We start from the raw sequence: 26,311 nt of genomic DNA, 5'->3' as shown, positions 1-26,311 counted from the left end.
TAAGTTCTATATTATCTTTTATTAAGAATTCATATCATATAAAATATTTGTTTCATAATCACATACATAATGCTTTGTGTCTAAGACCCATTACCATGGATCCTTCTGGTGTTGTCCCGTCAGACGCCACAGGATCCGCCCTCGGCTGGCACCGAGGGCTCTGAGTGGCATCCAGTGCCTTGGGTACATTATTCAGAGACGAAGGACAGCCACAGTCAGTCCTGAGACAGTAGTCATGGGACACACTCCACGTCCATGAGCCTTAACCTGCAGCCCTGCTGCACACAGCTAGGCTGACCTCTGTGGCAGCATCAGTACCCAGCTTCCAACTTCCACTCCTTAAAGTATTTCTCCATCGTGCTCCGAGCTCTAGCGCTGCCGACGTTCACAGTGGGGATGATTCTCTGCGGCTTCAGCCACTGGACAAAGCGCTTCATTTCTAAGTAGCTGCTGTGTTCACTGTACGGAATCCCTGTAAGAGCACAGGGAAGAGGTTATTTACTACAAACCAAACTAATGAAGTGAAAGAAGACAGAAAAGCACTCTTCACTGTTGCTGTCAAAGAGACTCTGGCGCTTTACTGACGACAACCAAACTTACGTCCAGCTGGGCACACACCTGCAACCCCAGCACACAGGAGGCAGAGGCAGGCAGATCTCTGAGTTTGAGGCCAGCCTGGTGTCCAGAGCTGAGTTCCAGGACAGCCAGTGCTACACAGAAAAGCCAGTTTCAAAGAAAACAAAAAACCAAAAACATTAACAAAACTTAAAACTCAGGGTACACAGAAAAACCAAAACCAAAACCTTTCAGTATACCTAGAAATCATTTTTAGAGAATATTTAATTAGAATTTTCCTCTGCCAAACTAGTGGTTCTCAACCTGTGGCCCACGACCCCTTTTGGAGCCTAGTGAGTTACAGGAGCCACCAAACATCATCAGGAAACACAGATATTTACATATGATGCATAGCAGCAGCAAAGTTACAGCTATGAAGTAGCAATGGACGTAACTTCAGGGCTGGGGTCACCACACCACGAGGGACTGTACTAACGGGTCAGTGTAAGGAAGGCTGAGAACCGCTGCTCTGACCCCTTCACTCACCTGTGACCCTCAGGGAAGTCAGAGGGAATGTGAGGACCATGGGAAGGGTGACAATCGGGGACTCCACGTTTTTAGGGTAAGGAAGAAGGAAAAGGGGATTCTAACCCTCCCTGTATTGTCTTTTTTATATTAAAGCCTCATGGAGGAGGGTATGAGAGTCCCTGAAAGAACGAGTCCTCAGTGGAGAAAGTCAGCGCTCTGGTCAGCACACTCCTACCCAGCTCTGAGGGGAGGGCCTAAAACACGGAAGCCAGCCTGCACCTGCTGCCACCCGTGCCGTCACCACATCTAACCCACCTCTTCCTGCCACAACCTCACTGCTTCAGTCAGCTAAGTGTGCCGTGAAACCACAGCACTGCCGCAGCAGGGAACGCTGTCCTTTCCTCGGAAACCGTGGTCTACAGCAGTGATGTGCGCTGGCAGCATCTGGGTATCACCAGCTCTTTTGTGCTGGCTCACAATGGACTGACTAGGGATTCAGAGTTGTGGAGGGACCTGAAACTCTTGAGGGGCTCAATTCTTTGCCACCTGTTTTCCTTGGTTGTTTATTTTATAGTGCCTTTAAGTAACACAAACATTACAAGTGAGAAATCTGGACTAGAGAGACGGTTCAGTGGTTAGGACATGTGTCGCCACACCTGATGACCCAGCTTGTTCCCCAGGACCCACAGGGCCATAGAGAAGCCTCTACATCTACACATGGTATAGTATTCACAAACAGATAAAGAGGTGGGGGAAAGGGGGGGAAACTACTGAGAAATAGGACATTTGAATACTTTTACCATAAATTGATATATTTCCTTTCTTCTGGGGAGCAATATCCGCTATGCTAGTTATGTTGCTAGAGTGTGTCCATCCTGTGGGTCGAAAAGCCAGAATCTGGTCGTATTTCCCAGCACACTTCTTCAAATGGCTCTGTAAGCCCTGGTGAATAAAAACAGTGCGTTGATTTGCTGGTCGCTGTCAAAGGGGATCATACGGAATTAAAGGTGAGACTAGAGACCTAGCACTGACAGCCATGGACAGCAGCTGCTGCTAAGACTGGTGTCAGCAACCCAGCGCCATGCTTCTAAGGAGACAGTTCTGGGAAACACACACAAGCTTCTCTTTTTTTACTTTCCAGAACAAGCTAAGGTAGTGCCGGGAAAGAAGTACAGCGAGTCATTTGAAATCCACATAATAGGCATCGAGCTACAGAAGCCCCATCACTTTCTAAACCCGAGTGCAGAGATGCTAACACTGATAACAATGCACATAAATGCAAGTCTGTGAGCACAAGCTGAGGGTCATGAGGCGGGGGCAGAGAAGTCAGCTGGGTGTGCACTGCACTCAGGACAGACCACATGTCCCAGAGGCGGAGCAGCGTTTGCCTTACACCCCTCAGCCTCAGCCGTGAACTGGACACACCTTCAGTCTTCAGGTCACTGTGATCAGAATTAACTGCTATCTTGTCAGTCTTTTAAATTTTGTTTTATTTGTTGGTGTCTTGAGACAGGGTTTCTCTGTGTAGCCTTGGCTGTCCTAGAACTCGCTTTGTAGACCAGGCTGGCCTCGAACTCAGAGATCTACCTGCCTCTGCCTCCCATGTGCTGGGATTAAAGGCATGTAATACCATCGCTGTGGCTGAATACCTTTTAAGAAAAAGTTATTTAGGCTTTTAAAAACAGTGTTTCTCTGTGTAGCCTTGGCTGTCCTGGAACTCACTATGTGGACCAGGCTAGCCTCCACCACACCTGGCCTGTGGCTCTTCCAGGCAGGGATCCCATGGCTCTGGCATCTCCAACATCTTGAGGTCTCCAAAGTGACCCAGGCTTCACCTTCCCAGCTTCACACAGCGGCCTCTCCGGACAGCATGCAGGGACATCCCTGTCATACTCCTGACCTCAGTGGCGTTCTTTAGCCATGGAGCGAGAGTCCACAATTCCTTTCTTCCATTTGTGACTCTAAGGCCAGAATCATCTTCTGCTTGCTGGGCTGGAGCTTGGCCCCTCCTCCAGCGACATTTTCATCAGCTTTCTGTTTCTGGTGGTCTTCCTCACTGCCTAAGCCTTTCTTCAGTTCCTTTTCACAGGCTGGGAGCAGCTGTGTGGGTCTCGCCCTGAGGCCACCGCTCCTTTTATTCCATTCAGCAGCAACTTTTCTTTAGACTTTTTATCTCCTTGAGTATTCAACTTCGCTCCATTACATTTCCTGGTGCTCCTAACCCCACAAACTCTACATTTTGTATTTCTCTTTGTCTAGTTTGCTCCTTTTCACTATAGATCTGCATAAGAGTGATCACTGATAACCATGTGTCTTAAAATGTCCTCCGTCAGTGACAATAATCTAAAATTCTTTAATTTAGCCCAGGCAGATTTTTAGCATAAGGGCATAAGGCGGCTATATTCTCTGCCAAAATATCACAAGGATGGTCATTAGGCCATTACTAATATTCTTACTCTCTGGAACTTCTTAAGCTGGGCCCCATAGCTCAAGTCACCCTCAGCACTGTCTTCCATGCTCCCCAACTAGAATGGCCTAGCGAGCCCTACATAAAGTACACAACGCTTTTCTAGTGCCAACTTCCAAAGTCTTCCATGTTCCTCCAATAAACAGCATGGTTAGGACTGTCACAGCAGCACCCCAGTCCCGGTACCAGCGTCTGTCTTAGTCACTGTTCTGCTGCTATGAGGAGACACCATAACTAATGCAGCTCTTAGAAAAGAAACGTCTAATCAGGGGCTTACTTACAGCCCCAGGGGCGCGGTCACTACCACTAAGGCTGGAGCCTGGCAGGCACCGCGCTGGGAAGTAGCTGAGCCACTGCATCCTGATCCGCAGACAGACACAGCCGTGCTGGGATGCTGTGGGCTTTGAAACCTCACATCCCAGCCCCAACAAGACAAGTTCTCCAAGAAAGCCACAGCTTCCAAGCCTGCTCAATAGTGCCCTTCCCTGAGGACTCTGCGTCTAGGCACGGGAGCCCACCGTGGCCATCTTGTTCAAAGCACCACATGTGCTCCTCCTGTAAGTACTGAGTAGAATAAAGTCATAACCAACCACAACACTTCTAAACCGTTAAGGAATCCATTCCAAGTTAAATCTTTGAGAGGGGAAAGAAATTTAGCTGACGAGAACAGTGGCCTGAGGATGGTGATGGTGATGTAAGGGATTTCCTTTAAAAAGGCCAATAGTTTGATTTTTAAGGTTGAAATCTAACATTTCAAAAGCTTAGAATGAATTAAAATTCACTTTGTTGATGAAATAATCTCATGTGTGTGTGTGTGTGTGTGTGTGTGTGTGTGTGTGTGTGTGTATGTGCATGCAAGGACATGGGTATCTTGCTCTACATACTCTGCCTTGCTCCCTGAGTCAGGCTCAGTCAGTAGACCTGGGGCAGGCTGCTGGCCAGGAACCTAATCATCTTCCTGTCGCTGTCCCACAGAACTGGGACGGTAAGCACTTGCACCATGCCCGCTCCCTACAGGGTGCTAGGGACCCGAGCCAGCCCTCCTCCTTGACTTCCTTTTGTACCAACCAAAAGATTTTATTAATTTGAAGCAAATGTAAAAAATACCAATCACAAAAAGACAGTATTTCTAGTCAAGTCCTGAACCTTGCTATTAAGAGCTGGAGTTACAGACATTTCCATTACCATGCCCCTGGCATTGTAAGTTTTCCAGTTTTTGTTTTGGTTACTTCCTTAATTACTATGTTTCCTCATTTTACCCTCAGCCAGAAAGGAAATAACAGTAAACAGAGACTATGCATAGTAATACATATAATTATACTTGTACTCCCATAAACTGGGGTCCAGTGCACAGCATTTATTACCAGCTTACCCATTTCTACAAAGCTACCTGAAAGCATTAAATGAGAACCAATTTTTGGATCCTGTGAGACAAGTTAGTTACCCTAAAAATAGCATGAGATGTGAACCAGTGCTACAAATAGAAACTCATGGTTACACAAGCCAACTCTACAGCAAGGGTTACACAGGCCAACTCTACAGTAAGGGTTACACAGGCCAACTCCACAGCAAGGGTTACACAGGCCAACTCTACAGCAAGGGTTACACAGGCCAACTCTACAGCAAGGGTTACACAGGCCAACTCTACAGCAAGGGTTACACAGGCCAACTCCACAGCAAGGGTTACACAGGCCAACTCCACAGTAAGGGTTACACAGGCCAACTCTACAGCAAGGGTTACACAGGCCAACTCTACAGCAAGGGTTACATAGGCCAACTCCACAGCAAGGGTTACACAGGCCAACTCCACAGTAAGGGTTACACAGGCCAACTCTACAGCAAGGGTCACACAGGCCAACTCTACAGCAAGGGTCACACAGGCCAACTCCACAGCAAGGGTCACACAGGCCAACTCCACAGCAAGGGTCACACAGGCCAACTCCACAGCAAGGGTCACACAGGCCAACTCCACAGCAAGGGTCACACAGGCCAACTCCACAGCAAGGGTCACACAGGCCAACTCCACAGCAAGGGTCACACAGGCCAACTCCACAGCAAGGGTTACACAGGCCAACTCCACAGCAAGGGTATACAGGCCAACTCCACAGCAAGGGTTACACAGGCCAACTCTACAGCAAGGGTTACACAGGCCAACTCTACAGCAAGGGCGGCCAGAGGCCCAAGCTGTACATTAACTACAGCTGCAGGGCTGTTCTCGTGAGGGAAGTTATAAACAATTTAGTCAGCTCGGAATCCCTGATTTATGACTGTCTCTCTCTGTGTATTAGGAACCAGTTTGTGGGGAAAACGCCTTGGCAATGTCACCAGTTTCCTGCAGCACGCCAACAACCCCACAGCATCTCTGTGTTGTGTTTTATCACACATCGTCAATAAGGGAAAAGTGGGAGGTGGTCGTCAGCCAGATGACATCTCAGGACCTCGGGATGAGCCAGAGCAGGAACCAAGCAGCATGCGTAGCATGTGGTCTTCACTTTAGATATGAGAATGCATGTGACTGTGTGTGTGTGTGTGTGTGTGTGTGTGTTGTGCCTGTGTTCGGGTACATGTGTGCATGTGCTGGCCAGAGGGCAGGGCAATCTTGTGTGTAGTTCACTAGGATCCATCTACCTGACGCCTGCCAAGTATCCTAGGCTTGGTCAGGAAGTTCCAGAGGTTCGGCTGTCTCTGCTTCCTGGTGCTGGGACTACAAAGCACTCACCATGTCCTGTTGTTTTAACACGGGTCTGGAGATGGAACTCACGTCCTTGTTCAGCAAGCACACTACTGACCCCCACATTCCAAAACTTTTTAAAGATGCCCTGAAAACCCTGAAAACACTTAGGTTTGTCTTTTAACAAAAAGCCATCATGTCTGATGCAGTACAAATATTTGGGATTGGTAAATTTAGTGATAATCATTAATACACAGCATTACAATAGTCATCAGCTTCTACCCCTGTGTTTATCAGACACAGAAGCCTCAAATGTCACCACCATCTGCTCACTTTCAGGGAGGATGGGACAGTCCTAAAGGCAGGATGCTCCAGCAGGCTTGGGAGAGCAGGAGGGCGTGGCTCGCTCTCTGGAGCTTTACAGCCTCGTCTTCCAGGTGTGCTGGCCCTTTCTCAACTTTCTTAGACGAGCATCACCCAAGAGCGCTAAAACATAGCCTTTCATAAAGGACTGATTTAATACAAACTCCCAGAAGTGGTAACATATACTCAATGGGTTAAACGTAGAGACAACGTCCCTCCTTTTCAAGGACACAGCCTAAATTGTGCTCAGAATAAAGGCTTCCAAATCTTAAAGTCAGTTTGAGTTCCTGCATAAAAACTGTACTTGAGTTTGTAGTTGCCTTAAGATTTATTTCTGTTTAGGTGTGGAAGGATAAAAATACAATCTAAAAGAAGGCCACGTGCCCCAGAAAGCAGTCTGTGAAGCTACTGGCTGTGCAGGAGCCATCTGACTCCTCTTTCTCAGTGAGGCTGCTGAGAGGCCTCACTTCGCCAGTTACTGCCTTACCTCAGGGGTCACCAGTTCCTCCCTAGTCCCACCCACAAGGAAACCCACAGATCTGTGCACCCTGCCTCTGCAGTGCTATGGCTGCCCCCTGACAGCCTGGGCTCTGCTTCTGGCCTCCACTCCTTTTGGCCTTCACTCCTTCTAACCTCCACTCCTTCTAACCTCCACTCCTAACCTCCACTCCTTCCGGCCTCCACTCCTTCTGGCCTCCATTCCTTTTGGCCTCTCCTTTGCTCTTTTCATTGTTTTTCCTCTTGACTTCTAGGCAGCAGCTGGCAGTGTTAAAATGACACAACTCAGCAGTTTTAGTCTATTTACAAAGTCAAAGCTGTGCAACATCGCCATTATCAAAGTCTAGGACATTTACATCATGCAGAGAAGGAGCCATTTGCCACTGGCAGTCACTGTCCACTGTCCTTCTTCTAAACTCTGGTGACCACCAACCCACATTCTGGACCTACAGATTAACATACTCTGGGTATCATGTGAATCAAATCACATAATATATAGGCTTTGCGTTTGCCTTTTTATCTTGAATATTTTCCCATAGTTGACACTGTAGTGTGTACTATTACTCCATTCCTTCTCAAAGATGAAAAACATTCTGTTTCATGGATATATCACAGTTATCCATTCATTCACCACTTAATGGTGACGGCACCAAGCTGACTATAAGGAGATCACAATCCCACTGCAAGGAGCAGGCCTGTGACCTCCCCATGGCCTCCCCAACCACAGCTGCCCTCTGTCCGGCTCACTGTAGCTATGCAAGTGTGTGAGGAGGGTTAGGGCCTGTAAAGCCCCTTGGTTGCCTCGAGGCTGCCCATCCGTGTGTGACTTCTTTCAACAGTCTTCTCACTCCGGCCTGAGCTCTCTGCCATCGGGCCCTTCCCATGACGACTTTACTGCACGGTTAGTCAAGCATGGCTGCCTTCCTTCCCTCGCCGGGCCTTGTCCGCAGCCGACAGCATCCATTACGAATGCTTGTGACAAGCTCTCCCCTTTACTGTCCGTAACACTGACTCCCCACCCTGACAGTCTGCTCAGATGAAACAAACCGAGTAGGGAACACAGTGATGCTGCCTGCTCTCCAGGACAGCAGGGCACCTGTCCTGAGCAGCTCTCCTGGGAGCCCCACCAGCAGGCAGCTCCCAAACCTAAGACGCTCACAAGCTGACTCAATTAACTTCCAGCATGCAAACCCTGCCTTGGTTATAACTAATTTTTCTGGATTATGAGCCCAGGAAAATAGGTTCTGAAATTGTACTTTCACCTCACACACCTGAGAATGAGCATTCCTTTTCTTGCTATCTTGCTATCTGTGAGGCGCAAGCTTCCTAGTTTTAGAAGCTTCAGAAAAGTTACTTTGTGAACATGATGTCAAAAGCACAACCATACTTTGTGCATCCTGTTCTCAGCCACGTTCACGGTGCAGCTCGCGACATCCCGCTGCAGGTGTCAGAGCTAGAGAAGGGGATGCATGTTACAGTGAAACCTGGGACACAGCCCGAAACACAGCGACACCGCAGACACTTCAGCCAGCATGTTCTAGTTCATGCCTGGGGCCACACACGTGTGGATGAGCACGCGATGCACGCTGCTCTCTGCGTGCCCCTTCCTTTCGGCTAACCCTCTAGTGTCTCAGGCCCTGGCGGGAATGTGAGCTACTCTACTGAGATGTCCACACAGAAAGGCTGAAAATATTATTACACGTTTCCACTGCAGGTGAAAATCGTCATTCTAACAGAATTTCTTAAGAGTCAAACGAATCCTGGTTCATCTTAAAAGCCGCACATCTTGAATGCTTACCTTAAAATTAATTTGTGACATTGGAAGGAGGTGAACCAAAGAATTGCACATGTCTGTAGTTATGAGGGAACTGACTTCTGGTATATTGAGGCACTGTAAAGTTTTATATTTTTCTTGGGTCATGCCCACCTTTGAACCCAGAACATCAGCAATGGCTGTAGTCAAAGCAAAAGATAGAAAACAATAAAATCATGCTTTGTTAAATAAACAAAGTTACAACTTACTCAAATTTTAAAATAAGAATTTACCAAATAAAAAACAAATTCACAAAACATACACTCACATTATAACCACAAATAACCAATTATTTTGTTCATTAGCTATGCGGAATTAACAGCACGAAAGCCAAAGAATTTCTCTTAAAATGACTATTACTTATTATTTAAAAACTACAAAACGAGTATAGAAAGCAGAGATGTTGGAATGGCGCAGTGCGTAAGAGCACACACTGATCGTGCAGAGACCCCAGTTTGGTTCCCAGCATCCTAGTGGGTGGCTCACAACCTGTAACTCTAGCTCCAAGGTAATCTGACATCATCTGGCCTCTGTGAGCACCTGTACTCTCATGCACAGACACAGATACATACATATTCACATGACTAAAAATAAAATTAATCTTAAAAGAAAGTAGCATGGAAAGAGGTAGATTGGCAAGGAAGTAGAGGTTAACGGCCCGGCCTCATCGCTTCGTCGCTGGGACGCTGACATAGTGTCATCATATTTAAGGAGTGGGGAGCACTGGGCAGGAACAAAACAACACATCTATCACCTAACCAAACAACAGGAAGACAGAAAAAGTCATCCTGGAGCAAAAGTCCCATTGTTCGGCCAGTTCCCTGGTGGATACGGCTATGCAGTAAGCACCTTTCCAGACTGACTGAGGTCACAGTGCCACACGGACTTTGCCTATAGACAGAAGTGTCAAGATGAATGCATTTATCAAACCTTCTCATAAAGTTTAGCTTCCTCATTTAAATGTATCAAACTATCTATTTTCCCTCTACAAAGGAAATACTGGACCATTTCAGAAAATAAATGTCAAACGCAGGAGTGGAAACTGAAAGAATCTTGTGCAAGAGAATCTGGCCTTTATAATATATTAATGTAAACTAGACACTGCTACACCCACCTAGGAAGACTTTCTCCTTCCCGAGAGAGTAGGTGCCACACACAACAAGAACACGCGGGTTTAGGGTTACAGCCTCAAAGGCAGTGTTGATGGCAAAGCGGACAACCTCCTGCTGAGACGGGAAAGTATATTCCGGGCTGCAGTATCTGTGAGAAGGAAACGCAGTTCTTCATGGAGCGATCCGATAGCTGTGGCTCTACTTGGGTAACACTTCAGAAGAAAAGAAACTAGCCAATTAAACGCACCAGGAGGCCAGCTTCTTAGAACCACACAATCCCACACCGCTTAGAATGGAAATGCCTGTTTCCAGTTACTGCCAATTTAGGGTAGAACATAATTTTCTATCTTATCTTTTTATTATGGTTTTATCATCCCCAAAGAAACTTCCTGTTAGAACACTTTTCTTTTCAATAAGAATGTATCTACCCAGTTACCCACTTCAGTTAAAAATGATAAAATTCATTATCTATTTTTAAAACCCAAGTCACTATCAAAGAAAATACAGTTGAAAGAGATTATATGTGTAAGAAAGAATTCTGACTTATATTTTTAGTTGTGAGCCTAGCCTTTAACAGCTGAGCCATCTCTGCAGCCCAGAATTCTGACTTAATAAGAAACTAAATATGAATTTGAAACCAGTGTTTCAAATTAAGTTGATATTCTTATGGTTATTACCTTTCACAGATACATAAACGTATACACCACAAGAACAGAGCAGACATGGGGCGAGGGGGATGGCTCATGGGTTAAGAGTGCACACTGTTTTTCAGGGGAGCTGAGTTAATTCCCAGCCCCCCAAGAGTCAGATCCTAACCCACGCTGTAACTGCAGCCCCTTAGGTCTCCACTGGCACTCAGGTGCACATACTCACACAGACACATAATTAAACAGATAAAACAAATCTTCTAGAAATACAACAAATCTAGCTGGGCCCAGATTCAAAAGTACCCAGTGAAAGACTGGACTCAAGCTATATATTTTGAGATGGAAAGTGTGATTTTGCCAATATGTAAAAAGCTATAAATACCGAGCAAATGATTTTTTATGACTTTCAGAACTGATTTTGTTACTCAACCATCAGGAAGAGGAAAGACTCTCAATCCTTTCTCCTATGAAAACCCACAAAAAATTCAGAATTGTATAAGGAATAAAACTACACATTTTAAAATTTTACTTCTCTGCCTACTATTTAAAGTACATATGAAAGAATGAACTGTGTCACTGCAAGCAAATGGGCATGAAAAGACCTGTCCTTCACGTATCTGCTTTTTACTAAAATATCATATTCAAAAAATCCTTAAAATATTTATATACTTAATTCCTAACCAATCAATGAGTTATTTTAATAGGTGGAATTATATTATATACCACAAATATACACATTTTCTGTCAATTATACCTTAATAAAGCTGAGACGTTATAATTTAAATATAAACATCTATGTGACTCTATTTGTATCATTGGAAGACTGATTCAAAGGTGTAACTTATAAATTACCTTTTTAAGAAAGGAACAAAAGTAATTCCAATACTCATGAACAAGCCTACACTGTGGCCTGTCTCCTCTTCCTAGCTACACCCACTAACTATGCGGACCCTCCAGAAGTAGAGTAACTTAAAGACTGTTGTCCTAATATTTGTGCCCCATTTTTTTTAGTAACAGGATTATACTATAAACATTTTCAAAAATAAAATAACAAACAATTATGACATATAGTTCTAAATTTGCCTTTTAGCAGGTATTTTTCTAACGGCATCCTTTTGTTAAACACTCTTTTAAAATAACTGGCTGCAGGGCGTGGCTAACGTGGGGACAGGGGGAGCTCAACAAGTGTCTCTCACGTGGTGTCTAAGTACAGCGTGTGGACTTTCCGGCCCGCAAGAAGAGAGCGCTCCATGCTGGGGTCTGCGCGGAAGTCTCCAGTGTGCAGGACGACGGCGCCGTTAGGGAGGTGGAAGAGGATCATTGCAGCACCTGGACAGCTGGACACAAACGGTTTAGAGGAGCTCGCAGAGGACACAGACCTCGTGGAGTAAGGGCATGTCTGTCAGCATCAACAGGAGAACGGCCTTCCTCAGCCGACCAGCAGTGTGCAGGTAGACGGCTCCAGCCTGCAGGGCGCACACTCCAACACAGAGCTGTCTTCAGGACTGGCTGGCCTCTGAGCCCTGGGGACAACTTCTGTCTCATCAGAGTGTTGGTGAGATACTAGCTGACCAAACAGTTTACATGTGCTATGTAATCTGCAGTAAATATTTCAATAACAACTCCAAAAAAAAAAATCAGAACTCAAACTGACAGTGAAAGAAGACATTAGCAAGGCTAGAAGGCAACAGTCTATTGTGGTGTCAGCCTGGACAGAGGGGGGCAGAGATGCAGCACCTCACAGTGTGTGGGGGGGGGGCAGAGATGCAGCACCTCACAGTGTGTGTGGGGGGGCAGAGATGCAGCACCTCACAGTGTGTGTGGGGGGGCAGAGATGCAGCACCCCACAGTGTGTGGGGGGGGCAGAGATGCAGCACCTCACAGTGTGGGGGGGCAGAGATGCAGCACCTCACAGTGTGTGTTGGGGAGGGCAGAGATGCAGCACCTCACAGTGTGTGTTGGGGAGGGCAGAGATGCAGCACCTCACAGTGTGTGGGGGGGGCAGAGATGCAGCACCTCACAGTGTGTGCGGGAGGCAGAGATGCAGCACCTCACAGTGTGTGCGGGAGGCAGAGATGCAGCACCTCACAGTGTGTGTTGGGGAGGGCAGAGATGCAGCACCTCACAGTGTGTGTGGGGGGGCAGAGATGCAGCACCTCACAGTGTGTGCGGGAGGCAGAGATGCAGCACCTCACAGTGTGTAGGGGGGCAGAGATGCAGCACCTCACAGTGTGTAGGGGGCAGAGATGCAGCACCTCACAGTGTGTGTTGGGGAGGGCAGAGATGCAGCACCTCACAGTGTGTGGGGGGGGCAGAGATGCAGCACCTCACAGTGTGTGCGGGAGGCAGAGATGCAGCACCTCACAGTGTGTGCGGGAGGCAGAGATGCAGCACCTCACAGTGTGTGTTGGGGAGGGCAGAGATGCAGCACCTCACAGTGTGTGTGGGGGGGCAGAGATGCAGCACCTCACAGTGTGTAGGGGGGCAGAGATGCAGCACCTCACAGTGTGTAGGGGGGCAGAGATGCAGCACCTCACAGTGTGTGTGGGGGGGCAGAGATGCAGCACCTCACAGTGTGTAGGGGGGCAGAGATGCAGCACCTCACAGTGTGTAGGGGGGCAGAGATGCAGCACCTCACAGTGTGTGTGTTGGGGAGGCAGAGATGCAGCACCTCACAGTGTGTGGGGGGGCAGAGATGCAGCACCTCACAGTGTGTGCGGGAGGCAGAGATGCAGCACCTCACAGTGTGGGGGGGGCAGAGATGCAGCACCTCACAGTGTGTGTTGGGGAGGGCAGAGATGCAGCACCTCACAGTGTGTGTTGGGGAGGGCAGAGATGCAGCACCTCACAGTGTATGCGGGAGGGCAGAGATGCAGCACCTCACAGTGTGGGAGGGGGCAGAGATGCAGCACCTCACAGTGTGGGAGGGGGCAGAGATGCAGCACCTCACAGTGTGTGTGGAGGGCAGAGATGCAGCACCTCACAGTGTGTGCGGGAGGCAGAGATGCAGCACCTCACAGTGTGTAGGGGGGCAGAGATGCAGCACCTCACAGTGTGTGTGTTGGGGAGGCAGAGATGCAGCACCTCACAGTGTGTGGGGGGGGCAGAGATGCAGCACCTCACAGTGTGTGTTGGGGAGGGCAGAGATGCAGCACCTCACAGTGTGTGTTGGGGAGGGCAGAGATGCAGCACCTCACAGTGTGTGCGGGAGGGCAGAGATGCAGCACCTCACAGTGTGTGCGGGAGGGCAGAGATGCAGCACCTCACAGTGTGTGGGGGGGCAGAGATGCAGCACCTCACAGTGTGTGTGGAGGGCAGAGATGCAGCACCTCACAGTGTGTGTTGGGGAGGGCAGAGATGCAGCACCTCACAGTGTGTGGGGGGGGGCAGAGATGCAGCACCTCACAGTGTGTGCGGGAGGGCAGAGATGCAGCACCTCACAGTGTGTGGGGGGGCAGAGATGCAGCACCTCACAGTGTGTGTGGAGGGCAGAGATGCAGCACCTCACAGTGTGTGCGGGAGGCAGAGATGCAGCACCTCACAGTGTGTGCGGGAGGCAGAGATGCAGCACCTCACAATGTGGGGGGGGGCAGAGATGCAGCACCTCACAGTGTGTGTGTTGGGGAGGCAGAGATGCAGCACCTCACAGTGTGTGTGTTGGGGAGGCAGAGATGCAGCACCTCACAGTGTGTGTGTTGGGGAGGCAGAGATGCAGCACCTCACAGTGTGTGTGTTGGGGAGGCAGAGATGCAGCACCTCACAGTGTGTGTGGAGGGCAGAGATGCAGCACCTCACAGTGTGTGTGTTGGGGAGGCAGAGATGCAGCACCTCACAGTGTGTGTGGAGGGCAGAGATGCAGCACCTCACAGTGTGTGGGGGGGCAGAGATGCAGCACCTCACAGTGTGTGGGGGGGCAGAGATGCAGCACCTCACAGTGTGTGGGGGGGCAGAGATGCAGCACCTCACAGTGTGGAGGGGAGGAGCAGAGATACAGAGGGAAGAAGAAGGAAAAAATAAGATGGGGAGGGGAGGAAGAGAGAGAGGGGGGACCATCTATTTCCATGGAAAAACAAATCTTGCAAATCTGGAATGATTTTTTTAGATTTAAAAGTAGGATGGGTGCAGAGGACCAATCCTCTGGTTTTCAAATAGAATATAAGATTTTTCCTTATGTAAATCAGGTTATGGAAAACAGAAAACCTCATCTTTGAAGAACACTAATAAAGTATTTTTAAATATAAAACGTCATAAGTCAACTGCATAAAATAAGTTAGACAACAGAATCTCTCTACATTTAATCTGATAGTAAGATTATTTTTTTCAAAAGCAGAAATAGAATTTACTCCAGGTTAAGGATCAAGCTTATTAGATCCAGGCTCTCAAGACAGCTGTGCCACCATTTTTATGACACTGCGTGCTGCCCACTGTGCCAAACAGGAGACTGAGGCGCCCTTCATACTTACTGATTGGCATCCAGCAAAATGACTCTGACCCCATCCACCATGCATTCGGTGTCCATGGGCAGCTGATGGATGTATTGTTCCTGCACACGCAGCTTCCTCTTCAACAAATTGCCCGTTATCTGCAAGGCAGAGCGTATGTTAGTGGTGCTGTCGCATACTCAGTTTAGAACCATGCTATGTCAGAGCTCTGTTTCCCACTTCTATGCATGTGAACCCTCCACAGCAGGAAAGAGAGGTAAGATACAGCATCCCTCTTCTGCTCGGTCCCGGGGGGAAAGCCTGCCATTCCCCAGGACGCACAGACCCTTCCTCACCTGTGCCTGCCCTCCACCATGGGGTTACTGCCCACGTTTCCTGTGCTATGGTCTAGATACTCTGAACTTTCAGAAAGCCTGGCAGAATACTTGCAAGGTGCCTGGGCCTCTCCACAAACTATCTGAACCATCCCTTTTCACCAGGAGACGAGGGTGCTTCCTGAGTGCTGACTACCTCGGATTCTAGATAAAGCCCCTGGGAACTGGGATCAAATGCTCACTACCTAATAACTAGGTCAAGGAATTCTGCGCTGTGTAACTTTCTCTAAACTCATCTGGGGACAGAGTCTGAGGTACTGCTGTTGCAGCAATAATTCCTCCTTAGCTTTATCTGTAAATGTTACCCCTGGAAGCTACAAGCTCCCTAAAGTTAAGTATTTGGCCTCTATATCCACTTAGGCACTCAAAAGAATGTTTACTGAGTGAAACGTGGCTTACTGAGTACACTGTAACACCATTTATTGCTCTCACGTAGTAAAGTACATGTTTATAAAAACAGACTGTGGCTGTTGGCAGCGTCGTGTTTAATTTTTGAGCTTAAATGTAGAACCTGCGCAGCCATCTTCTCCAGTACAACAATGGCTTTTCTAGTTTTCAATATTGTGTTTTGGACCAAAGTTTCTCAAAGTCACAACATTCCACAAAGACAGACACTAGAGCTTACCTCAGTACAATAAACCGGCATGGCGAAGTCCTTCGACAACCCGGCATAGTGATCGGAATGGAAATGTGTGAGGAAATAGGCAGTGCAGCCTTCAACCTCGCCGTACTGAAAAGCATCCACAGTAAAGCCAGTCCCTGCAACGAGGCGCCAAGGTGGGATGAGCAGGGCCAGGCGCTCGCACACCTGTGCCTTGTGAAGCCTGGGCTCGGTGCTCTGCTGCTCTCAATTAACCCTCAATTTCACTATGATTTACTAACTCTTGTGTCTACTAAATACCCAGTATAGACACCTGTGAATAGTTTCACAAAAACTAATTAAAAATGAAGTTACGGATCAATCATGTCTTTTCCCTAATGAATAACTCTGTAGCACTGACACTTAGGGCTGGACAAGCGGAATCTCTATTTTTGCCAGGCTCTGAGAGGAGAGTGGTGTAGAGCGTCAAAGACATGAATTGCCATGAGGCCGCAAGACTGGCAACGTGTCCAAGTGTGCAGTCCTCCAAAGGGCTAGAGCGAAATGAAAGACAGCCAACGTGATCTAGTCCTTGGATTTCCTTTCAGGGTAGCAGAGGAAGAAGGAAATACGGAAATGTCTCAAAAAGTCAAAAAAAGATATGCAGGTAAACAGACTCAACCTCACTGCTGCTGAGGCTCTCAGTACAGAGCAGAATTACAGTGTAAAAAGTGAACGGCTATAACCGTGGGAAACAGACCTGCCCTCCACACACTGCCTAGAAGCTGAGCCTCTCCCTGCTGCTCTGACGTCCACTCCCAGCAGAGGGTCAGCGGTTGCCTGGGTAACAGAGCTCACCTCTGTGCTCAGTTTTCCATGAACTCACCTGTGCAGGCACAGGCAGATAGCCAAGTGGAATATATGAAAGCAGAAAACCCCAAGTTCTCACCCTGCGTTGAAACTGGCATTGCGGTGGGGACAACGTGCTGCGCTGAGTGCTGTGTGTCCGCAGCAGAGCTTGGACACTAGCTTTTATCTGTTCACACTGACGTCCTACCTTCTTCCAGGGAAAGTGCAATCTCCACTGTCCACTCGCCTTCCCATAACCTGTAATAGCTGCCTGATCATTATATATATTATATAATATAATATATAGTATATTATATTATATAATATATATAATAAAAATGTGTTGATAACGGAGAGAAAAGAAAAAAAACCAACCCAACCCCAGTCGTATTAAAAGATTCATAACGTATCATAAGGAGCAAAGAAAACATACACTGTACATAATCATTTCAAACACATCCACCCAGAGACGAAGGCGTGAGAAGTTCAATTTGCTGTGTCTTCTCTGGTAAGAGAAGCTGGTGTTTCAACTTACCAGGGATTCTCTTATAGAACGGACATGTTCTTCTCCACTTCCCAGCCCCGGCCGGCTCGGAAGTGTACCCTCTGCGCGGCCTGCTGTGAGTCCCTCTTACAGAGGCTGGGCCTCTGCTTAAGCCTGCAGGCCCCAACTCCGCACTGTTGCTAAGGGGGCCTGACTTCTGGTTTTGCGCCTGTGAACTTGACTTTCTCTGTCTCTTTCTTGGCTGCCGAGTCCTCTCTCCAGACAGCTCCCTAGGGTGCTGACTTTCATTTGAATGCCTTCCATCAAATTCTAAGTCACCTGGAGAGTCCTCCGCTTTCCTCTTGCACGGCCGGGACCTCTTTGCACTAGGACTCAGGAGGGGACTGACTTTTGGCCTTTCTAACGCGCCTTTCCTGGGTGGTGTCTCTTCTTGTCTTTTGGGTGGTAGTCCAAAAAACACACCGATATCCAATTGTTTCAGCACTTTCTTAGAAGGCTGGCTTGCGGTGCCTTTAGGACTGGTGGGCGACGAGCTCAGGGACCGGGCGAGGGGCGTGCTTGGACTCTTTCCTACCTTCCTGCAGGCGCAGGTGGAGTTAGCACCCAAGCCCTTACCCTGTAATCCTTCCATCTGGCTTTGGGTCGGGCGCAAAGACAGGCCCTCACCTCGCTCCTTTTCCAGTGGTTTTGCCATGGCCTTTGTAAGTAACGGCATAGAGATCTGACTGCCACCAGCTGATGCAGGTGAAAACAAGAAAAAGCCAGAACCTGTGTGTGGTGGGTCATCTTGGGCAAGCCTGCTCTCAGTGTGGGAGAGAAGCTGAAATGAATCGTTTAGAGCACCGCCTTTACCCAAGCCACCAAACGTAGCCTGAGCTGCCCGGCTTTTCACGGAGGGGCGGGCTCCCCCTGGCTCCTTTGGGAAGGGATCATGAAGTTCCTCAGGTACGGCAGAGCCATCTCCCAGGCTGCTGTCTTCAGAGCGCTGGGTAAAAAAGAGTTCCTGCTGTGAGTCATCCAGCTCTTGGTCTTCGTCATAAGTCTCTTCGTCGCTCTGCAGCGGAGAATACGAGATCTCACGGCTGCTGAGGTCATTTTCCGGCAATGGCAAACTCGGACCCTGTGAGTTGCTCTGGCTCTTTACCGTGTCCTCAGCAAGAGGCCAACCGCCTCCCCGCAGCTTTTCTTTCTTAACGGACTCTGCGCACTGTGGCGCTAGGGACCTTTGAGGACATGCAGGAAAGGGAAGCTTCCTGCTGGCTTCTGCTGGAGGCTGTGATGCTCTTAGGCACTGGACGGTCAACAGAGAGTCGTCTAAAACTTTTCTTAAGTTCTCAGTTTTCAGATGCTCAGACTGGCTCTCCTCAAGCTTACAAGAGGCTGGCTCTGCTGTGGTGAGACTCCCAGCTGACACCTGTGATGGAGCTGGTTCATTGCTAGCCCTGCTCTGAGCAAGCAGGAGGTGGGTGTATTTCTTATAATGAGAAGGAATTGTGGAGGTACACAGAAGACCCTCAGGACAGTCTGAAAATAGTTTTTTTTTTAAAAAGGAAAAAAGAAAAAAGAGCATTTTATATAATAAACTTTGACTACACTGACATCATAAAGCAGCCTCTACCCACAAAACCATGGTTAGCATTCTGTTTTGCATTTTCAGACAGTGTCTCTTTACATATCTCTGGCTGTTCTGGAATTCACTATGTAAGCCAGGCTGGCCTTGAACTCACAGAGACGTGTCCACCTCTGCCTTTCAAGTGCTGGGATGCAGGGTGTGTGCCACCACACCTAGCTTGCCATGGGGCACCTCTCAGAACTACAGCAACGCTATGTCTAACTGAGTCACAGCCGTTGCCAAGATCAAGACTAAAACATCAAAAATTAGGTTTACAAGGCACTAGTATATTAGACAAATTCTTTCAGATTGCTGAGAGACCTTTAAAAAAAAAGTCATAACTCATTCTCCATATAGTCCAAGTAGATTTTCTATGTGTTAAATATGACATGTATCTTAAAATATAATAAAAACATGGCATCAGTTCTGTTACTGGCACATGTTTGTGAGACCCTGAGTCATTGCAGACTACCCCTACTTCCTCTTCCGGCACACTGACACGCATGCTGAGTACAAAATAGCCGTAGCTAGAAACCAAATGTATGTGTAATTTTCTTTCTAGTTTTAAAATAGGATACCGAATTGGCCCAGTTAACTAACGTGTAGGAGTCTTCATCTACAAAATGTTAATCCCATCTACCCATGGCCCGTGTGAGAGTTAAGCAATAACATGCAGAGTTAATGTCCTTAGCTCCCTCAAAGGTTCAGTGAACATTTATAGAAACCGAGAAGCTGGGATGATGGCTCAGTCAATAGAGTACCTGCTCTGTGCCCTCACAAAATCGAGCCAGGCATTGACTGGGCAGACAGTGACAGGGGTAGCCCCACGGCTCTCCTTACCTGTGTCAGAGACTGGCGGACTATCCAAGCACTCAAACACATGCCATCGGGGTGTCTGACCTAGCAGTGATGAGAAAGGCATCTGGCAGCTTGGGCAGTGTCCCTCGTAAACTGGGCGTGTCCTCGGGGACACCTGCTTGCTTCTGTGAGCTCTACAGTGCTTCCTCGGAGTGGTCTCTTTGCTTTGAGACTGTTGACTCTCATCTCCGCAACTCGGATTCTGACTGGAACCCACAGAAACCCGACTGTCTGTCTCCCCAGGGCTCACTTTGTGGCCCCTCGACCCACGTTGATCCCCTGTAGTTCTTTCTCTGGTTCCTTTTCGCTTTGGCTGGTATTTTCCATCTGCTGCTTTTTCAACAGATTCTGAAATATTTTCAGAACAATTACTTGGATGTGCTGGTTTGGGTTTTCTTTTAGATTTATATTCCCAGATGTCTTCTTCCCAAAACGTGTCTTCTAACATGGCAAAATGATTTTTTTTATGAGTACAGCATTAGTCTTTAGTAAGTTCAGAGTCCATTCTTTCTTACAGTTTTCTTTTTTTAAATAGGAAAAAAAAATGACCAAAAGCCAACTAACCTGGTTGGGATTGAAAGCTTTGGTGATGATGATGATGGCACACAACAGATTTATTACCTGTGAACACCTGCTGTTCCATTTATACCACATTCAATTAAGAAAACCCACCACAGGGTAACATTTGCATGGTTCTCTTTACATTGTAACACTGTTTTCCTCAGGCTTTCTTTTTTGGTTTTTAATTTTCCAGGATTTGATTTGTAAAAATAAAAATCAATAGTGCCTTGAATAATGCGGCACAGGCTCCGTCTGAGCATTAGGAAGCTATCCTGGCTTCACTCATGTGGACAAATGTCCAGTCACAGACCCTAGTCAATTGGGTACTTTAGTTCACTACTGAAACTAGTCACACCTAACCCTAACCGTTATCAAAGAGGCGTCAGTCACAAAACCCACAACCGCCCTTTTTCGTGACTCATGGATATCCAACCAGCTTCCGTTTCCTGGGTCACTCCATTTCTTCTTCCATCATAGGATCAAATCCTGCACAAGTGAACAAAGTTGAAACATGTGAGACTGTACTGAGGCTACACTGGACTCCACACCACAGGGGCTGTCTGTCCTGAAAGTGGTCAGCCACCTTTCCAGAACTCCAGAGAGGTCAGGCACCAGAAAATTCCTACAGGCTCCCCCTCTTTAGCTTTGGATCTGGGCTGGGGAAAGGCCAACGAGGGGCCCTGCATCAGTCTCAGGTTGAGCAACGCCAGCTCGGAGGCTCTGGAAGTCCCTCCCGGGCGCACCTGGCCCGGCAGCCCCGGGGCCAGCTGCAGCTGCTCCCTCTCCGCGCCACCTCCCCCGCTCGCGGGACATTCCATTCGCGCCGGCACTTTCAGCACGCCCAGAGTCACAGGATACATTTTTTTGTTGTTGTTGTTAACACAAAAACACCGGCCTCACTCCCTACATAACAAAACTTCTCTGAGGATTTCTCTACCCGCCTTTACCTTTTGGGTCTTCCTTGGCGGGAAATGTCTCTCGCTGTCACTGCCGTGCCGAATCGGCTGATCCCAATCTAAGAGGGGGGACAGCGAAGGAGGTTTTTTTTCCCCCCCTAAGTGGACTCTTTTTAAGTTGTACATAGTTATTTGAATTTTATTTGAGTTGGAAACCCTGTCGGTCTTCAAAGGGAATGGGTTCCCCAGCCCCTCTGGAGCCGGACCCCGAGGCCTTTCCCGCGTCGAATCTGTCGCTCTGAACGTCCAGGCTTCGCGGCGGCCCGGGACCTGGAAGGGGCGGGGTGGGCAGTTCTGGAGTTTAATTACGCGCAGGGCAAGCACGGCCCTTTGGACTTTGGCGTCCGAACGGAGGCTTCGTGTGTGGCGCGGATCCCGGCTGGCCGGGCGGGCTCCGAGGCAAGAGGGCGGCGGCGGCGCGCTTTTCCGACCGCGCCCTCGAGAGCCCGCACGTTATGGCGGGCCCCGGAACGCGGGGCGCGAGCCTCTCGGGCCTGCTGCCCGCGCAGACCTCGCTGGAGTACGCCCTGCTGGACGCCGTCACCCAGCGGGAGAAGGATGACCTGGTCTACCAGTATCTGCAGAAGGTGGACGGCTGGGAGCAGGACCTCGCGGTGCCCGAGTTTCCCGCAGGTGAGGGGCTGGCGTCGGGGTGGGGGCCACACCAGGGTCCTCCCCTTCCTCAGCGATGGCTCCCTCCCGCCAGCTGTCTGGAGACCGGGTGCCCCGCGACCCATCCGCCCACTTCCCAGAGGTGTGGCGGTGTGGCGGCGCTCGCACCTCGGAAGGGTTTCTGGAGGGCGGGGACCAGTGTTTGCCCCTCTGTCCTGACGTCGATGACCTCTAGCCTCAGTTTCCACTGACTGGACTACCCAGCCCACGCGGTCCTTCACACAGCTTCAGCACCTCTTTCTCATCCCTGTTGAGATTTGTTGATCACTTTCTACGGACAACAGACGGTTTTAAGCTCTTAGAGATGTATCTTTCTTAACGCCCGGTACAGCCCACTGGGTGAATCTTATTAGTCTTGTTTCACGGTTAGGGAAACTGAGGCACAGGAAGGTCAGGGAACTTGTCCACCTAGTAAACTACTAGAGTTGAACTGCATTCTACAGACCTCGGATCTGATGCTTTTCGAGCCCTGACATGTTTCCACGTTCAAAGTAGTGGACCGATTGAGTTTTAAAGTTTGGAGTCAATTTTAGCTTGATACTCGGCTTTGAATCCTGGCTGTGGGAACTGTAGGGACAGAAGGAAATGGATACTCCCTGCACGGGGCAGTTTAAACACAATGCTCCTTTACCTCCTCTGGTTGGGAGTGTCATTGTTCAGCCTGGTGGTGTTGGCATGTGTCCTGGCATGACATTGAAACCACATGCATAGTTAATTTGTTACCTGTGGCGCGGTTCAGGTATCTCCCAGGCGGATAGATCAGTTTCTCCTCCATCCCACGGCGGTCTTGGATATCTTTCCTACCCTTTTGCACTCCAGAGGGGCGTACCCTCTGGCCCTTCTATGATCCTGGAATTGAAATACTGCGGAATTCCAAAAGAATTGGCTGCATGGAGGTTTACCTCTTCAGAGAAACTTCAGAAAGACAAGTACATGTCTACAGATGCGTACATACCTCCTGAACGCGTTGTAATGAGGCAGGTAGTGAACAGCAACACACTGCTGTAAACCAGCAGGCCATCAGCTAGAATTTGAGGAGCGTGCTTCCGTTTTCTCGAGTTGTTTGTGTTTGTAGTAAGTTTGCTATAGTACCATGATAATTGACCACTGTGGCTCAAGTCCTACTCATACGAAAATAATCAGACCTTGTTTTTTACGTAGTCTGGTATCTGCCGGACCCAATTATTAAGGACAGGATGTTTAAAGTGAACAAAGCCGTTTTTGAGATAAAGTTACATTCAGTCTTGATTGTACTTCGCCGATGGAACTTCAAGTGCTCATACTTCAGAAGGTGCCGCCTGCAGTGTAGTGGGGGGATCTAGGCCACCAGAAACTAAATCCCTGCTCCTTCCTTTTTGATTTTGAGCATGCTACTTGATTTCTCCAGGTCTTGGTTTTTTCACTCGAAAAGTGGAGCTAATATTTGCCCTTTAGGTTTATTATGTGGAGGTAATTCTGGCAAATTCTTAGAAAACAAGCAGACATTAAGTGTTGGTCATTTATTTTATTCATTGTAATTATTGCTGCTTAAAATACATTATCATTAAATCTGGCAAACACCTGTCACAATAATTTACATATAATAAGTGTCTCTATGCCCTCACTAAGTCACCTGAACAATTTATAGAGACAGATTCTTATATATCTTACAAGTGAGGTATGATATATATGCTAATTAGTGGGTAATTAATGGCTTTGTGTCATCGATTAGGTGTATAGCTAGTGCTTACCAAAAACACCAATTAAATGTTCATTGAAGCCTGAAACCTTTAGTTTAGAGTATTTAGTGGACATAGGAATCTGAAATCATCTTTTTTAGAATTTTGTTATAATTGAATAACCAGAGGTTTTGATATTGGGAATCCTCACCACATCAGTCTCCCTTTGTGTCTGGTTTCAGGGACCTATGGGTAATCTCATAATATTAAATGGAAAATTCCAGAAATAAACTGTTCATAAGTTTTAAAAAATTGTTCCGAGCAGCATGATGAACTTGTGTGCCTTCCTCCTGTGTCCTCTCCAGGATGTGACTGGTCCTCGCTGATCAAGCCTTGTCTGTTGTCTGCATCTCCACATTGAATGTGTTAGTCATTTAGCAGTTATCGTGGTTTTTAGATGAATGCAGTGGGCCCATGATGCTGCTGTTCTAATAATCCTTATTTCACTTAGTAATGGCTCCAACATTCAACAATAATGATGTTGTTGATGATGTGCCTCAGGAGGGACCGTAGAGCCTCCTTTAAGTGACAAGGCAGCATTTCTTGACTATAAAGGGCAGCCACATGCTGTGCTTCTAAGATCTACAGTGAGGGTGAACTTCAGCCCTTGCGACTGAGAACGAGGAAAAGGGAACTCACAGCTTTGCAGCTCCACCTCACACTGTGAAAGTGGCTTGAGGAACTCAGTGTGCAGAGATGCAGAAGGTCGACTGACAAGGCCCAGGGTCCACTGAACAGAGCTGAGAGGAGCCTGCCCTAGGCAGCTGGGACTGCTGTCTGTCTTCTCTCCAACTTCAGCTTTTAGTTTTTTAAAACTATTTCTGTCTCCTGCAAAGTATAGTTCATACTTTACGAGCTGTGTTTATTTACAGAAATAAAGGTCCTTGTTTTCTTAAATTAGTTAAATAGGGATGCTATACCTTTTAACTAACAAAATCTTTATAGTAGAAAATTCAAAGCTGGAATCAACACCAACTAATTGTAAACTTTGTATTAAACACTACAAAATTTACGTTCCTGTTTTTCTCTGAAGGGAAGGGAGCATGATCTTCACCAATGATAATGTTTCTTCTAAGTTTACATCTCAGATGTTTTATATTTAGAGTTTCACACACTCTAGAACACAGTGACATCTTTTGTAAGATTAGCTGAAGCACTTTGTTCACTCTTACACGCACCATGGTCTTTTTGATGTCTTACTGCGTTTGATCGTGGCCTTTGTTCTCAGTATCCTCCATCCTTAATTATGGGTGCAGCTCGATTTTTAAAACCTTATTTTCTCTTGTTTTTGCTGGAATTCACTTCTGCTAGACTATGACACTATTTTGGAAAGAACGCAGTACGGTTGTTTGTTTTTACTGCGTTCGCAGTTGCCTCACATTAGCGGTTTTTCCACTCTCAGCTACCACCTCACCCACTCCCTGTTCACCCCTTGTTCGACTTTTACTCTCCACGTAGTTGCCTAATTGGCCTTTTCATTAAATCATACAGAGCTAACGTTGCTACAGTCAGGAAGACGGTCCCTACTTATTGATAGAAAAGAAACTCAACTGCCACAGACTTAAATGCTGGCATCTCTTAAAGTACTTGACTACTTATGCTGGTCTTGGGAAAAAGACTTACATGTTAATGGACTGTTTGGGTAAATTACCCCTTGTTGTTGTTGTTGTTGTTGCTTTCTTTAATTGTTGTAATTTGCTTTCTGTAAATTCCAGGGCTGGAATGGCTGAACACAGAAGAGCCCCTGTCTATTTACAAGGATCTCTGTGGGAAAGTGGTTGTCCTTGATTTCTTCACCTACTGCTGCATTAACTGTATCCACCTGCTGCCGGATCTCCACGCGCTGGAGCGCAGATTCTCTGATAAAGGTACCTGCTTGGTGATTGGTTCTCACAGACTGTGTGCTGTCCAGACGTACTCGGAAGGGTCTGACTCCTCCCTTGAAGGAGACTGAAAGGCCTGCCTGCCTCCCCGTCTTCCTGTGCAGTTTAGTTTTCAGATAAGATCTCAGGATGTAGCCTGGCTGTCAGCTTCCCTTCAACTCTAGATCCCCTGAGCTGCCTCCCAGGTGCTGCTAGCCTCACTGCGCCTGGCTTCCGTGTGCTTTTTCCTGAGGGCTTGAACTTAGTGATAATGGTTTGCCTGACTGAGAACCAGAGTTTAGGATTCAGGTTTTGTCTGAGGGTAAGAGCCTAATTTACTTTTTTCATGATGAGATATTTAGAAAAGTCTTTTTCTATCCCAGGCTTAACTAAATTTGTTCTATGAAAAAGTGAAACATCTGGCCACAATTTTGTACTCTTCTCGATGTGATGATACAAAGATTTAAATTTCCTAACAGGAAATGTTATTAGGCTTCTGACGTGAACCACAGTGGAATGCAAAATACAGCAGATACTTTTCTTTGACCTTGTGTCATTAAAAAATGATTTATTACAGTTAATGTTTCCAAAGCACCTAGGAAATCCTCTTACAGCATTAGAGCCTCTGGAGATAGGAAAGATTATACTTAGTGTTTGCTGGCCAAGTT

The 26,311-nt window shown here is 47.5% G+C and overlaps 3 protein-coding genes across 3 annotated transcripts in view; 1 reads left to right on the top strand and 2 right to left on the bottom strand.

The window, feature by feature from the left end:
• LOC311593032 (DNA cross-link repair 1A protein-like) lies at positions 1–18,139 on the bottom strand. The gene is made up of 8 exons (XM_084774049.1): positions 17,435–18,139; positions 16,096–16,229; positions 15,118–15,236; positions 11,851–11,991; positions 10,010–10,155; positions 8,881–9,035; positions 1,884–2,025; positions 1–472 (listed from the first exon to the last, which is right to left on the bottom strand). The coding sequence occupies exons 1-8, from the start codon at positions 18,117–18,119 to the stop codon at positions 312–314; spliced, it is 1,683 nt and encodes a 560-aa protein (XP_084630175.1). The 5' UTR covers positions 18,120–18,139; the 3' UTR covers positions 1–311.
• Positions 18,123–21,280, bottom strand: LOC311592061 (DNA cross-link repair 1A protein-like; the record flags this gene model as incomplete). Its single annotated transcript, XM_084772020.1, has 2 exons — positions 19,857–21,280; positions 18,123–18,928 (listed from the first exon to the last, which is right to left on the bottom strand). Coding segments are annotated over exons 1-2 (1,272 nt in total), but the record flags the coding sequence as incomplete, so codon positions are not given.
• A 216-nt stretch (positions 21,281–21,496) lies between these two features.
• NHLRC2 (NHL repeat containing 2) overlaps positions 21,497–26,311 on the top strand; it is a 58,023-nt gene continuing 53,208 nt past the window's right edge. The window contains exons 1-2 of the mRNA XM_084774048.1: positions 21,497–22,024; positions 25,497–25,649. Coding sequence (XP_084630174.1) covers positions 21,847–22,024; positions 25,497–25,649 — 331 coding nt within the window. The 5' untranslated portion in view covers positions 21,497–21,846. The remainder of the gene's footprint in view (positions 22,025–25,496; positions 25,650–26,311) is intronic.

Source organism: Acomys minous (assembly GCF_964271855.1).
Source record: "Acomys minous genome assembly, chromosome: 2".
In the NCBI taxonomy this organism is placed as follows: domain Eukaryota; kingdom Metazoa; phylum Chordata; class Mammalia; order Rodentia; family Muridae; genus Acomys; species Acomys minous.
The sequence above is the reverse complement of the archived record's forward strand: the minus strand, read 5'-3'. Positions and strand labels throughout refer to the sequence as shown.

Coding starts and splice junctions, on each gene's coding strand:
- LOC311593032 (XM_084774049.1), bottom strand. CDS start 18,119: ATGCCGTTACTTACAAAGGCCATGGCAAAACCACTGGAAAAGGAGCGA. Junction 11,992..15,117: donor ATTTTGCTGGATGCCAATCA/GTAAGTATGAAG, acceptor GTTTGTGTCCAG/CTGTCCAGGTGCTGCAATGA. Junction 473..1,883: donor AGGAAATATATCAATTTATG/GTAAAAGTATTC, acceptor GTGCTCTTACAG/GGATTCCGTACAGTGAACAC.